This window comes from Plutella xylostella, chromosome 28 (assembly GCF_932276165.1).
Source record: "Plutella xylostella chromosome 28, ilPluXylo3.1, whole genome shotgun sequence".
Classification (NCBI taxonomy): domain Eukaryota; kingdom Metazoa; phylum Arthropoda; class Insecta; order Lepidoptera; family Plutellidae; genus Plutella; species Plutella xylostella.
In genome coordinates, this window is record NC_064008.1 from 3,019,176 (window position 1) to 3,035,635 (window position 16,460).

At 38.9% G+C, this 16,460-nt stretch overlaps 2 protein-coding genes across 4 annotated transcripts in view; both read right to left on the minus strand.

The window, feature by feature from the left end:
• Positions 1-420: 420 nt before the first annotated feature.
• On the minus strand, positions 421-8,987 carry LOC105391438 (NSFL1 cofactor p47). Of its 2 annotated transcripts, XM_048631302.1 has the most exons (10): positions 8,772-8,987; positions 8,460-8,688; positions 8,111-8,216; positions 7,431-7,513; positions 6,529-6,587; positions 5,552-5,670; positions 3,868-3,922; positions 3,375-3,454; positions 2,913-3,039; positions 421-2,052 (listed from the first exon to the last, which is right to left on the minus strand). In XM_048631302.1, the coding sequence occupies exons 1-10, from the start codon at positions 8,874-8,876 to the stop codon at positions 1,837-1,839; spliced, it is 1,179 nt and encodes a 392-aa protein (XP_048487259.1). In that variant the 5' UTR covers positions 8,877-8,987; the 3' UTR covers positions 421-1,836. The 2 variants fall into 2 exon arrangements, with proteins under 2 accessions (XP_048487259.1, XP_048487258.1); XM_048631301.1 differs by lacking the exon at positions 3,375-3,454 and having other exon boundaries at positions 3,788-3,922.
• A 1,674-nt stretch (positions 8,988-10,661) lies between these two features.
• LOC105394056 overlaps positions 10,662-16,460 on the minus strand; it is a 29,069-nt gene continuing 23,270 nt past the window's right edge. The window contains exons 6-12 of one of the 2 annotated variants that reach the window (XM_048631139.1): positions 15,880-15,960; positions 15,557-15,658; positions 14,590-15,284; positions 14,242-14,380; positions 13,503-13,802; positions 12,423-12,516; positions 10,662-11,935 (exon numbers count right to left, since the gene is read on the minus strand). In XM_048631139.1, the coding sequence (XP_048487096.1) occupies positions 10,888-11,935; positions 12,423-12,516; positions 13,503-13,802; positions 14,242-14,380; positions 14,590-15,284; positions 15,557-15,658; positions 15,880-15,960 (2,459 nt within the window). In that variant the 3' untranslated portion in view covers positions 10,662-10,887. The remainder of the gene's footprint in view (positions 11,936-12,422; positions 12,517-13,502; positions 13,803-14,241; positions 14,381-14,589; positions 15,285-15,556; positions 15,659-15,879; positions 15,961-16,460) is intronic. The other variant, XM_048631140.1, reaches the window with a different exon arrangement.

The following is a 16,460-nucleotide window of genomic DNA, read 5'->3' on the forward strand; positions in this document are numbered from 1 at the left end:
TGAATATTAAATCAAAATATCTGACTGAAAAGAAAATATATTTTGTTTCCAACACTTCATTTTGCGCACAGTAACACGTTTTTATTTCCCACTTGGCAAGAAAATTTACTAATTTATTTTATCTTCTAGGGGGGGGGGGGCAGCTGCCCCCCTCTGCTCCTACCTGGGTACGCCCCTGTTAATAATCATAATCAGATAAATGTTATCTCCCGAATAAAAATGTTGAGACGCGCGACCATCAGAATTATTCCCTGGATAACTTATCTGGTTATTAAAAAATCAGCCCAAACAATAAGAATCATCATCCGACCCATCACGTCCCCACTGCTGGGGCACGGGTCTCCTTCCATTGAAGGAAGGGTTTAGGCCTAGTCCACCACGCTGGCCTAGTGCGGGTTGGCGAACAATAAGAATACATTCTTGATATAAGACACTTTATTATAATTACTATCCACATTCATCAAGGAATCATTACATAGAGTACAACACAGTTCCATATCTTATAATGCTCATACAAAAACATGTAAAAGACTTAACGGAAAGGTTATTAAAACTATATTTATGCAACGTTAGGCGACATATACACAGGTTTACAGCGCTGCAGTCTAATAAATTACAGTCCTTTGTACCGACAAGCAATAATAAATAGTAACAAAACAGCTGTAAGAGCTTCTATTCTTTTATATCAGATAATTTAACTATTGCAAATGTCATATTGAATAAAATCAAGTAATATTTTACTATTTGACATTTGTACTTGTTAATTTAGCATCTGAGATAAAATCAGACTTTACATACTTTTTATTTAAGTGACTGCTGCTGAGTTGCAGAAAGGGACTTTAAGCTGATGTCGACCTAGAATGTATTGCTGCCTAGTTTGACAGTATATGGACAGAAAGAGACAGATATAATAATATACCTACATTTAATGTCGACATTAGCTTAAAGATTATTTCTGCAACTCGACATAGGTCATACAAGACGTAGATGGCTTATTAAAAATGGACATAGAAAACGCAAGACAGTACAAAATTTTCATAAATTCTAATTATCTGTGTAACTTTATACAGGTGGATCAATATCCACAAAGTAGAAGCTATTATTATGTACCTCCAGCTTCACAAAGTCTGGATAAAGGTAATATGCAAATCTTCGATTTACTTTAAAGACTCTCGGAATCTGTCCATGATACATAATCCTGTCGTGTTCCAATTTACTGTACCCTTTTACTTTACCTAAGGGTGGGTACCGATTAAACTCACATTCAAAAGATACAGTCCAGTTTCTTACTTGAGAATGTCAAGTTAAGTATCTCTTGAAGTTATGTGATTAGGTAATTTACTTTGCAACCCATACATAGCATGACTATAAATTGTAATAATCGAGACACACCCTTATTATGCTTTCACACTTCCCCATTTGCGGCGCTCAAAATTACCCAATCAATAAATTAATTGGCTAATAATAATAACCTACGCCACAAACATTACATCCCTCATAACTAACGTAGTTTCAAGCCCTAAGGCCCAGCACACATGGTGAAACGCAACTGCAACGAATCTACTACTACTAGTTAATTTTAGATTTTCATTTGAGTTTATGCAATAGATACCTTTGAGAGACAACACACGTCGCAACTAGAAACCGGTTTCAACTCAAAATTAACTAGCAGTTGCAGTGTCTGTGTGCTGGGCCTAAGAGTTCGTTTCCACTATGCCATCTGTCGGGACGATTTTTATCGTGTATGAGTTCACACTCGGACACCGATTTACATGCTTATCCGATAAAATATCGTCCCGACAGAAATAGAGGGAACGGGGGGTTACTCCAAACAATTCACTTCAATCGCACAACGCAGACAGAGTTTAGCAGGTTAGCCTCTTTGACCGTCTGGCTGTCGTCTGTCAACTCGGCACTGGGGAAGGTCGTTTGGAGGACGAATGGCCTCAGCTGGTAAATCGGGAGTGCGGTCACGATGTACTGCCGGAGTTGCCCCACCGTGTGCGTGTGGTTGAAGCGACCGGCCAGGCGAGAGCCGTCGGGCAGCCGGAACTGTGGAGGGCGAGGGGCCGGGTTATATTGGTCTTGGTATGCTTTTGGTAACAGGGCATTGTTTTAGAATATTAAATCAATGGCCATACTTCAGCCACACCGTCATGAAGGGCTATAACATTAGCGTAAGTTAAAATTGTTACTAACATTTTCTATGGATTTATATCTGCAATAAATTGAATTGAATTATTGTGAACACCATAAATCAGACTATAATATATTTATGTTTTGTTGACATGACTATCGGTGAGTCAATGGTGTGAAGTGGTGACCCCGACGTGATGAACCGTCACCTATTACATATAGTGCTGTGACGACTCGTCTAAATTCGTCGTATTTATGTGCGACTTTTGTGTGTCTAAAACATGAGGACTAAGGTTACCGACATAGCTGTCAAAATATGCAAGCTGAAGTGGCAGTGGGCTGGTCATTTCTGCCGAAGAACCGATAACCGTCGGGGTAGACGAGTTCTCGAGTGGAGACCACGAACAGGCAAACGCAGTGTGGGACGCCCTCCTGCCCGCTGGACTGACGACCTTGTGGCGGGTAGTGGTTGGATGAGGAAAGCCGTGGACCGAGTGTTGTGGCGCTCCTTGGGAGAGGCCTATGTCCAGCAGTGGATGATTATTGGCTGATAATGAACTAGCAACCCCTCACCTGTATACTAGTGACGGGCTGTGTCTCGTCCAGATTGAGCGCGGCGATGGCGGCTCGCTCGTTGGAGTTAATGGTCTGAAGTGGTGACCCCGGCGTGATCAACCGTCACCTACTGTGATGACTCGTCTAAATTCGTCGTATTTATGTGCGACTTGTGTGTGTGTAAAACATGAGTATCGATGGTTCAACTAGCAACCCCTCACCTGTATACTAGTGACGGGCTGTGTCTCGTCTAAGTTGAGCGCGGCGATGGCGGCTCGCTCGTTGGCGGCCGCGTCCTGTACATCCGCCGCTACGGGCGCAGTGGCGCCCACTGTCGGCGGCGTTGGGCTGGGGAGATGGTAAATATTTATAATTAAATCACAGATTGTAGTTAGTAAGAGCGACCTCTTACGGGCAACCTTGAACATAAAGAGATAAAAGTAAAGACATTAGACGGATGAGATATAGAGAACTAGCTGTTCTCGCGAGCTTCGCTTCGCCTTAAAAAGTTTTCCCGTGGGAATTCCAGGATAAAAAGTAGCCTGTGTTCTTTCCCAGGATCTAGACCGTATGTGTACCAAATTTCATTCAGATCCGTTCAGTAGTTTTGGCGTGAAAGAGTAACAGATAGACAGACAGACACAGTTACTTTCGCATTTATAATATTAGTTAGGATACCCTACCTGCCCAGCAGATGTCCCTTCCCGCTGAAGGCGCGGGCGGCGGCGGGGGCGCCAGTAGGACACTCCTCGTGGCGTCTGTCCTCGAGCGTCACTCGCACTGATATTCAGTTGAGTTGCCTCATTGCCTACCTGTCTAACACATGTCCTAGTGTCCTAGACGGCTGAATGGTGTAGTGGTTAGTGAACCTGACTGCTATGCCGAAGGTCCCGGGTTCGATTCCCGGCTGGGGCAAATATTTGTTTAAAGTCAGATATTTGTACTCGGGTCTTGGTTGTTGATATTTATATTTAGTATCTATCTATCTATGTATTTGTGCAGATATATCAGCTGTCCGACACCCATAACACAGGTTCTGTCTAGCTTGGGGTCGGATGGCCGTGTGTGAGATGTCCCCACATATTGTTATTATTACCTGCCCAGCAGATGTCCCTTCCCGCTGAAGGCGCGGGCGGCGGCGGGGGCGCCAGTAGGACACTCCTCGTGGCGTCTGTCCTCGAGCGTCACGCGCACCTCGCCGCCCGCCTCCGATAGCTCCGCCGGGATCTCACTGGAATGTACAATGGAGATATTTAATATTCAATCAAATCAAATTGATAAAATAATATTCAATCAAAATATCTGACTAAAAAGAAAAGATACTTTGTTTCCAACACTTCATATTGCGCACAGTAAGTAACACGTTTTTAATTCCCACTTGTAAGGAAAATTTACGTTTATTTTATCTTCTAGGGGGGGCAGCTGCCCTCCCCTGCTCCTACCTGGGTACGCCCTTGTAATAGTAAAAAAAGTATTGGAAATGAGACCCGAAGGTAGGCGTAAGAGAGGAAGACCGAGAAAGACGTGGCTTGATTGCGTAAAAGAAAAAATGAGAGAGTGTGGAGTGAATGAGGATATGACAGAGGATAGGGTAAAATGGCGTGACATGACGAACAAATCCGACCTTAAATAAGGATAAGGCAAGGATGAAGAGAAAGAGAGTAAAAAGCCGTTCCCGCGAGCTTCGCTTCACCTTAAAAAGTTTTCCCGTGGGAATTCTGGGATTAAAAGTATCATATATTCTTTGTAAGGGTCTAGATTATCTGTATACTAAATTTCATTCAAATCCGTTCAGTAGTTTTGGCGTTAAAGAGTAACAGACAAACAGACACAGTTACTTTCGGATTTATAATATTAGTTTGGATTAGGATAATGATAATATATCGAGGGAGGGAAGGCGATCAGTCGGTAGACCGCCTACCCGTTGAGTAGCGCCTCAGAGCGCCCGCATCCACCGTGAACCCGGACCGTAGAGACATACTACTACTGACAGACAGACAGAAAGACAGATACAGAGCGCTCTTCATTTGTTCCCTAGCTTAACGTTGAACTATTTGCGAATTGTCGGCTATACTTACCGCCTGCGGCTAAAATTGAGTTTGTTAACTTTACTAACAGTTTTATCCGGCTCGAAGGACCAAGCAGCGGTCTATCTATGAACCTATAGACAGACAGACAGACTCAACCTCTACATTATACTTTTACAGTTTAGGAGTTACTGACAGTTTTATCCAGCTCGAAGGACCAAGCAGCGGTCTATCTATGAACCTATAGACAGACAGACAGACTCAACCTCTACATTATATTAATACAGTTCAGGAGTTACTTAACAGTTTTATCCGGCTCGAAGGACCAATCAGCGGTCTACCTACGAACCTACAGACAGACAGACTCACCCTCTACGTATACACTTGAGGAACTCGGCGTGCTCGGGGTCCAGAACCCGGACCGTAGAGACATACTACTACTGACAGAGATACGGACCGCTCTTCATTTGTTCCCTAGCTTAACGGTGAACTATTTGCGAATTGTCGGCTATACTTACCGCCTGCCGCTAAAATTGTGTTAGTTAAAGTTACTTTACTTAACAATTTGGTCATGTGAACCTAAAGACACACACATACTCACCCTCTCTACGTAATCAGTTCAGGAGTTACTGAACAGTTTTGTCCGGCTCGAGGGACCAAACTTTGGTCTATCTAACCTACTGACAGACAGACAGACTCACCCTCTACGTATACAGTTGAGGAACTCAGCGTGCTCAATATGGCCGACGCCTCAACGGTTTCATCCGGCTCGAAGGACCAAGCAGCGGTTTACCTATGAACCTACAGACAGACAGACAGACAGACAGACTCACCCTCTACGTATACAGTTGAGGAACTCGGCGTGTTCAGGGTCCGAGTAGCGCCTCAGAGCGCCCGCGTCCACCGTGAACCCGGAGCGGTAAAGGCGGAGACGCACCGAGCGGGGACCCTCCTGGGGATAGGTAGATAGTGTTAAATAAATAATAATAATATTTAGGAGCCATGCAATATATTCTCGCAAGCCCACACTCTGAGAATTGCAAGCTACTATTTAGCTTAGTTAGATTTAGTTTAAGGTTAAGAAATAGTGTAAGCTGATTGTTATCTTGTATTAGGGTATGATGGGACTGACATGTTTTCTATAGAAAACAATGTCCCTAAATAAAAATAGATAAAAAAAAACAAAGTTAACAAGCATAGATATAGGCTGTAAGCTATATGCATGAATATTATGTCCCCTGATACTCAAACTAGGTAAAAACCTGTAAGATGAGGATCAGTGGTCACTCACCGATATAGTACACAAAACTAGTTAGTAACTTATCAAAATAACATTATTTAGGGTTAAATGTTATACAGGGTGTTGCTTTCTAAAAAACAAATGTTTTACTACTTTTGTAAAAAAATTGGTTTTCCATAGCAACTTTGGAGTGAGAAACACAAAACGTGTGTTTAGGTTTTGTCACCTTGGCATTAACCAGAGTCAGATAAGTTGTGAGTTGCTGACTGCCCAGAAGGGCTAGTTTTGCATCGCCGTCACTCACATCGCGCAGCCCCAAGAGTGAACGCGACGGAGTTCGGAGTTTTGTCACGTCTTATTAGCGCCCTGTGCTACACTGCCAGGTTGCCCTTTTACTGCACCTACTTACAGTATATGTAGAAGGCTTAATATGCCTGGAATCTTTGCTTTTTATGCTTTAATGGCTTACCTATGAGTTAGCCGGAATTCACCCCATTTAGGTAATAATTACAAATGAAAAATATAAGTAGCATTCATACTTTTCCGTATTCTATTCAAACAGGAACTAACCTGTGCAGACTGGGAGCCGGCCGCGGGCGCCACCTGCTCGTGATCGTCATTTGTTTGTCCTGGAAATATAAGAAGTAATGTTGTTGAAGTAATGGCTAAGTCCATAATAATAATACAGTAGGTAGTAGGTATTGTCATTGAAGTAAGCTGCGTACAGACCGGCCAAACGAACGCCAACGAACGGGTTTCGTTGACCTTCGTTGCTGCAATCTGCCCTGTATTATGTATGATAAATATCCATTGTTGGGCGTTCGTTGGTCGTTCGTTGGGCCAGTCTGTACGCAGCTTTAATCAAATCAATGGTTGTATATGATGGTATAGTATAATTATTGTTAATGATGAAAATATTATAATGTGTTAGAAATGTTATTTGAATGCATGCTTTTTATTTGTATTTTAATAATAATTAATGTAAACAAACTAAAATATACTAGGTAGTATAAAAAAATATTCAATTAATTTAACATAACTATGTAATGAATAAATTATATTATTAGTATTAAATATATAGGTACTTATTTGTAAATAAATAAATACTGAATGAATCAAAATTGTAACCATGTATAAAAAACTGATAATGAGATAATTATTTCTCCTAGAAAGGCTGGTAACCTTGGAGAACACTACCTCAACCCCTGCACTATTATGGTGCTGGGAGGCCGTTTAACAGAACTAAAAAAAAAAAAAAAAAAAAAAATTGTAGTTAAATAAGATGATTATGTAATGAATTAAATCTACTTATTTACATAAAATTTGAAATAGTAATAATTTAAATATAAAATTAAAAAAATGTAAATAATTCTAAGTATTTATGTCAATGTAATGAAATTTAATAAACGGCTATTCTATTCTATATAACAAAATGTGTAATGTGTTTTCTTCATATTTAAAATGTGACTGACCTAGTCTGTAGCCGGCACCTCCAAAAGGTCTGTTGCCCCGACTTGTAGATGATGGCTCGTCTTCAAACATCACTGCCCCACGTCTGAAGTAAAGAATACAGTATAAATTAATGCTCAGATATATTTTTATTTGAGGATTTTTGTGTCCATTGCTAAGAATGTGATAATGAAAATAATAACAAAAGACTATAAGGCAATAGTTAAATGGCAGCATGATTGTTGAAAATGCATGTCCACCAAAAATGGATTTAGAATCAATTTGATTGAATATCATATTATACAAACATTTTCGCACAAAATATTTTTAAAAGCCTAGCTTGCAAATAAACAAAAGACCATAATAATTTATAAAAAAAAGTACAGCACTTTCAATATAATATAGCCTCTTTTGAACCACTGAAATGAAACTTACAGACTAGGAATTCATATTCGTTCAGATCAAGCAACTTGGTAGTTCTGTAGGGTGATCACGAAAAACAGAGCCAACATATAGCATTGAATGTGAGTGCGACTATTGTCAACTTGACAGCACTTTCGACCACTTTTTACCTTTCAAATAGAATGACCCACCTTAAGAACTATCAAATAGTTTGACAGAACTGTACAATAGGCAGCCTTATGGCTAAGGGTGATTTCTTACAGGTAAATTTAATGCTGTGGACCACTAAAAAAGCACTTACTCTCTGACACTCTTGAACACTTCTGTGACTACATCTTTTTTCCCTTTCCCGGGCCCTATGATCTGTTGTCCCGAGCGATCTGACCCGCCTGCATAGAATGCTTGACCTGAAACATAGTATCATCTTAGTGTACAGTTCAAACAAATTCATATGGTAGCAAGAAGAACACTGAATATAATTAGATCCAGTTTCACATTGCTTAAATCTACATAGGCATGAACTTAAAAATCTAGCTCAGCAAGTTCACTATCATAGCTTAGCATTTCATACTCAGCTCACCAACCATATAATTTGACCTCAAAAACTGCTACACAAGCAAATTCAATTGCGAAAACAAAAGAGAGTTTACCTTCCTCCTCATCACTGGAATCCTCGTCTTGCTGCAGAGAGCTGAGCGTGGCGAACTTCTGGTTGCTGCTCTGTTTGGGCTTCTTGTCCTTCTTCTGAGGTCTGAACGGGGAGACGGGAGGGGAGTCCATGTCGCTGTCCGACAGAGCTGCCGCGGCCTGAGCGTTTGACGGCGCCGCGCCTGACGCGTCTGCGTTGCCACCGTGCTCATAGAAACTTGATAGAGCTACCTACAATTTGATTAATTTATTAAAACTGTGGGGCACTGTTTAAAATAGCAATGTTTGGAAAACATTTTGAAGTGAGAACAAACCTCGAGCTGCCAGTTTGAAGATTCCAAAAAGAATCTGCTACGGGACTCATCGGCGCCTGTGACGTCGCAAAACTGCTTCAACGTATCCTCCTTAGCCGCAGACATAGTGTTTGCGTGGAATTATCACTATTTTGAAATGGAAAATCGTACAAAATTGTTTTGTTAGAATTAGCCAAAAACGCCGTATGAATGAATGACTTTTCGAAATTTGACGTTTGTTGTTTGGATCGTCGAGCTGCGTTCGTAAATTTATTTTCGTACTATGGTCACTGATGACTCAGAATAATAACTAATTAACTTGCTCACACTTTGAAGAGCATGCGCGCGCGCTTTGGTCAGAGGCTACTCTTCTTCGTGAACGATACAATGACGAAAGAAAAAAAAACCGGCCAAGTGCGAGTCGGGCTCGCGCACAAAGGGTTCCGTAGCAGCAAATATAATATTACAGTTAAATCAACCTATCTCAAAAACTATAAGAGATACTTTGATCAAACCAAAAATCGTTGAAAGAGTTAATTAGCATGCATCACCTCTATTTTTTTTAGAATTTTATACCCCGTAGTTATAAAAATAGAGGGGGGGGGACATACTTTTTACGACTTTGAGAGCTGATATCTCAAAAACCGTTCACTTTAAGAAAAATGTTTTTTAGAAAACTTTATATCATTTTAAAAGACCTTTCCATTGATACCCCACACGGGTATGTACATCGAAAAAAAAAATTTCATCCCTCAGTTACATGTATGGGGGGCCCCACCCCCAATTCTTTTTTTTACTATTTAGTGTCATATTTTTGTAGCGGTTCATACAACACATATTCCCATCAAATTTCATCACTGTAGTACTTATAGTTTCCGAGTAAATCGGCTGTGACAGACGGACAGACGGACAGACGGACAGACGGACATGACGAAACTATAAGGGTTCCGTTTTTGCCATTTTGGCTACGGAACCCTAAAAAAAGAGAGGATCTGGCATAAACATCGTTACTTTTAAATATATAGTCGTCTCTTTTATTCCAGTAGCATTTGAAACCACGGGAGTGCACAGATTAGACAGCCTATGTACTATAGTACAGATAGGTATCTGCCATAGAACAGTCCGGTCGTTAGTGAGCTTGTACACCCCACCCTGGATGACAGATGTCAGTTTTAAGCCCTCACATTGAAATGATTGCATTATATACTCTTTGTTTTATTTTTTTTACGGTGGCCGCTAGATGGCTCTGTTTCAGTTTTTATTATACCCAGTAATAAAACAAAGCTGTAAATCTCCTGTAAATGAAACGAAAGTAGGTACAACTTATACAACAATTTATTATAAATAATATAACAAATGTTACTATCACTACATGAATAAGTGTTACAAAAGGAACAAAAATATATAACTTTTCTTTGTACAAGAGGGTACATAATTAACTTATCAATATTCTATACAATAATAAAATAAGCGTTGTGGTATTAATTTGTACAATAAGGTTAAAACAGTTAATAAAACAATGATTACATAGGTATATTAAAGATCCATAGTGCAATTTACCTAAATTAAATTTATTAATAGAGCAAGTACAAAAATACAGCTTTAAATTTAACTAAATATCGGTCACTTATGAATTAACAACTTAAGTAAACTAAAACAGTTTTAAAATAACTAAATTAATAGCACTTAAAATTAATTTACCACTTACAATGCACAAACAAAAATATACATCACCTAATTATAAAAAATACATTCTTCAGCGATTGCCAATATTTACCAAAATTTAATAAATACTTATGATTTGTGCTTGTACAAAAATAAAGCTTTAAAAACTGAATAAGTGCCTTTTACAATGAATTAACAACTTAAATATATTATATGTTATTCAAAATAGTAAGTAAACAAGAATACAGTTAAGACATTAACAAAGTCACTTAAAATTAATTTACAACTTCAAATTCATTAACATAATAACAGCTAATTAATCATTAACTTATTATAAAAAAAATACAATTCATGTTAAATAAGTGAATTAAAAATAATAACAATGTAAAATCTTATAAAATATATCAACTAACTAATACTGCTAGGCGACCTGAAACAAAAAATACGATTTAACAATGATTATAAAGTCAACCTACTTTTTAACTCTTAACGTAGTATATTTTTTAAATGCAATTTCTTGCATAGGGGTCATAGATGATGATGACATTTTGCCTAAAAATGACCCTTTCATAATTTTATTGATACAATTGCACCAATTGTGAATTTGAACTCGGCACACCAGACTGACAAACATATCTAGTAGTTCTCGACAATGCTGACTACATCCCAACCAGCTTACATCTGCTGATTTTAGAAATTCTACTTTAATATATTTTACTACACTCTTTTGGTGACTATGATATTCTAAATATTGATTAATGCAAGTTACTAATTTCCGGAACAAAATGATAAATTTAGTATTTGGATACTTTAAGTTTCTTCCCTTTAAAAGCCTACGCTCTCTTTGTGTAACCCAGTCATGTACATCAGTAATTTCGGTAGTCAACATTGTTTTTCGACAATCAGTGCAAGGTATCTTTTTAATAAGTTGGCGTGATACAAATCCGGCAGTGAAGGCAGAAGAGCGGACGTTCTGCGTCTCCTCGCGCGCCTGCTGCAGCAGCGACGGCGACGGAGATGCTCGCGGCTCACGGGAAGGGCCTGCAACAGGCAAACTAGCTGGAGCACCATGGACTTCGAACATTAATCCCTTATTAAAGATAGCCTCCCCCATATCCTCCTCGCAATTAGAGTTCGGAGAATGTGGGCCGAGGACATCAGTCACTAACAGAGACTTAAAGGAGCAGATGAACGAATAAGGGTCAGGATTAACATTCCTATAATTAAGTGCGCGTATTCGGCCAAAAAAATTCTCTAACGGGTCCTGATTTAAATTACGAGTGTAAAAAAAGCTTACACCCATATCTTTAAGCTCAACCCACAAATTTATAAAACTTTCTAATGTTGTTATCCAGTTTTTTACACTGGGTACCCTTTTTCGATCACCAACATTAGTATCTACATAGTATAGATCCTGCAAAACTCTAATACTCTCCTTCCAAAAGTCCAGATGTTTGCACTCTCCATTTATTTCTTTAACCGGTCCTCGCATCTTGCCGGGAGCCGAGCCACCACGGGACCTGTAATTTATCAAATTTTACTTACATATTTATTCTCGAAAATATTTGAAGTGTAGGTATTGTTCAGATAAATATCAAAACTATATCCATGAACATGATTCATGAAATTTTGACGCTCTACCTTACCTATGAATTTTTTCCACGTGGGCAAAGAGGAAAACACCATGAGGAAACTTGTAATTGGTATGATCATATATTTTTTATTCGCGCAAAATAATATTTGAAGTTAAAGCAATACAAAAGCAATGTTATGATATATTTTCGATATCTATAATAGTTTTAGCGATATAGGTTTTTAAATGTTTCCTGTTTCACAATGTCTGATAATGGCTACCTGTCGGTTAAAATACAAGCTGTCACACTCTATCATTATTTTTTAGACAGTGACAGCATGTCTTTTAACCAATAGGTTAAAAGACAGGCCATTATCCAGACATTGTGAAACAGGCCCTTATTACTATAGCATTTTTAATATTTATATAGGTACCCGTTCACGCTGTCAAATACTCGATCAAAAAATAGGACTGCTTCCGCAGTATTCTTCATGGTTGAACTAACCAACGAACCATCTGCATGCGTGCCTGAGGGAAAAAATATAATTTAATTAGTATGCTATTAATCGTAACATATTAATAGCGCTCCTAAAGTAGCTCAGAGTGCTATGGAGACAGCTATGCTTAAGGTTTCTCTGATGGATCGTATCAGAAATGAGGTTATCCGTTAGAGGACTAAGGTTACCGATATAGCTGTCAAATATGCAATCTGAAGTCTGCTGGTCATATCTGCCGAAAAACCGATAACCGTTAGGGTATACGAGTTCTCGAGTGGAGACCAGGAACAGGCAAATGCAGCGTGGGACGCCCTCCTACCAGCTGGACCGACGACCTTAGGCGGGTAGCCGGTAGTGGCTGGATGCGGAAGGCCGGGGACAGAGTGTTTTGGCGCTCCTTGGGAGAGGTCTATGTCCAGCAGTGGATTAGCTGACGATGATGATGACATTATGCCCTCTAAAGCATCCATCACAGCACTACCGAGGTGCATATAATGATACCTGATCTTCATACAGTGAAATTAGGGCCTCCCCGAAAATAACCCAATTTTCGTGGTCCATACGCTTGGCGGGCGCGTTGGAGAAATTACTTATAAAATGATTTTTTAAACAAATATGTACCCCTGCCGGTCGAACTCAGAACCCTTGGCACAGCGGTCAAAAGTTAGAAACCAATGCGCATCAGGTCGTCATCTCCGGCACGGGTCTCATTCCAATGAAGGAAGGGTTTAGGCCTAATGCACCACGCTGGCCTAGTGCGGGTTGGTGATTGTGCTGAGAGAGTTACCGGGTAAGTGGGCAACCAGATGTTTTCAAGCTGCCCAAAGGCCTTCTCTGACTAGGTTTAATGATCTGCCTATTATCTTACACTAATAATAACCATTTAGCACTAGAATAATATTTGAAAAATAGCCTATAGTAGAGAACAACACTTTTTATTGCAGATATTTGAACATTTTCATCGACGTGATGAAAATAACAAGTCTTTAGTAGTTTAATAAACGAAAATATACAAACCATAATTGGATGTAAACAAGAGCATTGCAGCGGTTCGCTCGCTGAGGACTTGTGTACAGTTTTTAACTTTCATTTTCCTTATTTTATCTGGGATGACATGTTCATCTGTTAATTTATGAAGCATTCTAATTTCTCCTACGTGGCAGTCATTTTTGTACACTTCGACAATGTCACTCCATTTAGCTATATTTCCTTTAAACATCATATCTTTGTTTAAAAAGTTATTCCGTATCCCTTTAATGAGGTGCGGAGGGTCGAAAATTATGTTCAGCGCATGACCATCAATCTCCACTTTGTTATCTGAAAAAGACATAGGATTTTTTATAGTTAAAGTGTAGGAACATCTCACACACAGCCATTCATCTAAACTAGGGAGAGACTGTAATATAGGTATCGAACAGCTGATATATCTAAACAGATACATGGGTACATATTAACTCCCAAGACCAGAGTATCTGACATTAAAACAAATTACCGGCCCGGTCTGTAATCGAACTTAGGACCTTCGGGATAGCAATCAGGGTCACTAACTACTACAGCAAAGTTTCAAAATCCCACTTTAAAACAGAGTTGTCGCTCACTCTCAATATTAACAATTATGGAATAAGAGAGGTTATCGCGAGTTAGTACCCTACATCTATATTCTTGCTAGATATTGTACACCCTTCATGTGGCATCGAGGCCGTAAGACACCTGTGTATAGTCATATTTTGGACAGTTAGGAATTCCAGGTACTTACTTGGGGGATCATTACGGAGCAATTGACATCTGCGAGTATCTGCTCGCATACTGTTCATGCAGGATTGAAACGTCGACCCTTGGTCGCATACTAGCGCTTTTGGAAGAAGTCCCGTTTGAGAGACAGCAGTTACTACTTCCTGCAATATTGGAAACATATTTATTTATAAATGGCAGTAATGTTTTTAAATATTACAACTTAAAGTTGTAACTTCATATCCCTGATTGTTACAATACATAATTTTAACAGGGCGGAAAGATTGAACGGGTTGGAGAGAAACTACCTTAAATGTTAATTTAACCTTGATGTCATTTAATTAAATTTAATTAAAAATAAATAAGTAAGTACCTTTAAAATGTTTTTCAACTTAATAGTTGGAGTTGTTCCTTCACATAAATAATAAGCTATGGGCTGTCTCCATGAAGTGCATATACCTCGAACCATAAAAACAAGGGCATGATCGCATAGTTTCCTTTCCACTTCGGCACCAAAATTCACAAAACCGTCAATGCGATCTTCAGATTCTAAGAATGTCAAATGAGGTGTCAACGCCACTTCATCAAACACAATGGAACAGCACTTTTTTTTGTCATCCCAATTCCGAACTGACTCCTTTAGTTGTGTAAATATGTTTTCATTTATTCCCGGTGCAAGAGAAATATGATGAGTAAATTTTCTTAGAGTGCGCCTGCTAGGCAAGATAAATATCTTGTGCAGCAATTTATATCCTTTCGGACTTTGCTTTTGGAGTGATAGAGCCAAGAGTTTCTGTTCAGTTGTGAACCTCCGTCTTTTTATGTGTTTATTGGCGAGCGTGACCTGCATTTTAAGGAATGTCTTGGCTTGAGGAGTCAGTTTCTCTACAAGCTCAGAAAAAGATTTGTTCTGATTTAGTTTTTCAGCTTTTTCTATTCGCTCCTGGTATGACTGAACTATACGGCGACGGGATTTCAGTATAGTCGAGCATTTTTGGTACATTTTCTTGCATCTGGGGGTTAATTGTTGTACACTTTTTATAAGTCTTTTCCTTGCCGTCTTGGTTTCTGAAAAGTAGAAAATAAAATATTTTAGTATTTTACTTAAAATAATTAATACCTTTAGATAGTATTATTCGAACTAAGAACTAATAATAGGCGGTTTTATAGCTAAAAAAAAACGATACCCTACCTGGACCTTAAATTGAAAGAGTATTTTTGATTAAATTGGGGAGTGTTTTTTTCTAATAAATAAATATAATACACTAACTTCTCCGCCAGCTTCGCTTCTGGGATAAAAAGTGCATAAAAACTTAAATCACTCTACGTCGTAGGCTTACCTAATGTCACATTGGACCTTCTTGAACAGCTAGGAGATATGACTTCCGGAATACGAACAGTACATTCTGCGGTCGTAATATCATCAGGAATGGTCCCTGAAACTGAAAACAGTGATTTTCAGAAGTAATAGAGTTAAATATCTCTTTTTGGGAAGAAATAAATTGGTCAATTCGACAGAAGTAGAATTCCAAATTTTAATGTAGGATTTTCGAAACAAAGCTCTTGGGCAAAACCTAGAATAGTTGCAGTTGAGTTGAATCAATAGTTTAATTATCAAATATGAAATTGGCAATACCTAAAAAAAATGTAGTGAACTACTTACTGTCTGTTGCTGCGGATATGTTAAAATTATCTAACTCTCTCTGCGAGTTAGAACCACATGAGCCATTAGTGTCGTTACCATCTAAAATTAGAAATAGTTTTTTTAATTAAGATTATAATAATAGGTTTTTTCTAAAATGTAATCAAAATAATAGGTTTGTTCTATCTAACATAAGTCTTTTGCTAAAAACTATTGCTACAACTAATATTTTTTTTAAATCTCGGATACTGATTTGACGGTTCATCAATGATTCAAATTCTGAACGGTTCATCAACAGCCGATTGTCCTGCCGATATGTCACCGAACGAACGATATTTCACCTGAACTTAGTATCCGAGATTAAAAAACAGGTTTCTAAAAGTTTCTAAGGTACTTTAGTTTTCTTTCAGTGCATATACTTTATATTATACTTGCTACTATTATAGTGTGACCATTACCGCTGTGCACTGCGGGGGACGTGCGGGGCGGGGCCGCCACGAGTGTGCCAGACGAAGTAGCCGATTTCTCCTACCGTCTCGCCGCGCGCATGCCTTAGGGCGGTAATGGTCATACTAACTATAATACTACACTACTGTATGCAC

Coding starts and splice junctions, on each gene's coding strand:
- LOC105391438 (XM_048631302.1), bottom strand. CDS start 8,876: ATGTCTGCGGCTAAGGAGGATACGTTGAAGCAGTTTTGCGACGTCACA. Junction 6,588..7,430: donor AGGTGCCGGCTACAGACTAG/GTCAGTCACATT, acceptor TTATATTTCCAG/GACAAACAAATGACGATCAC. Junction 3,455..3,867: donor AGGTGCGCGTGACGCTCGAG/GACAGACGCCAC, acceptor GTGACGCTCGAG/GACAGACGCCACGAGGAGTG.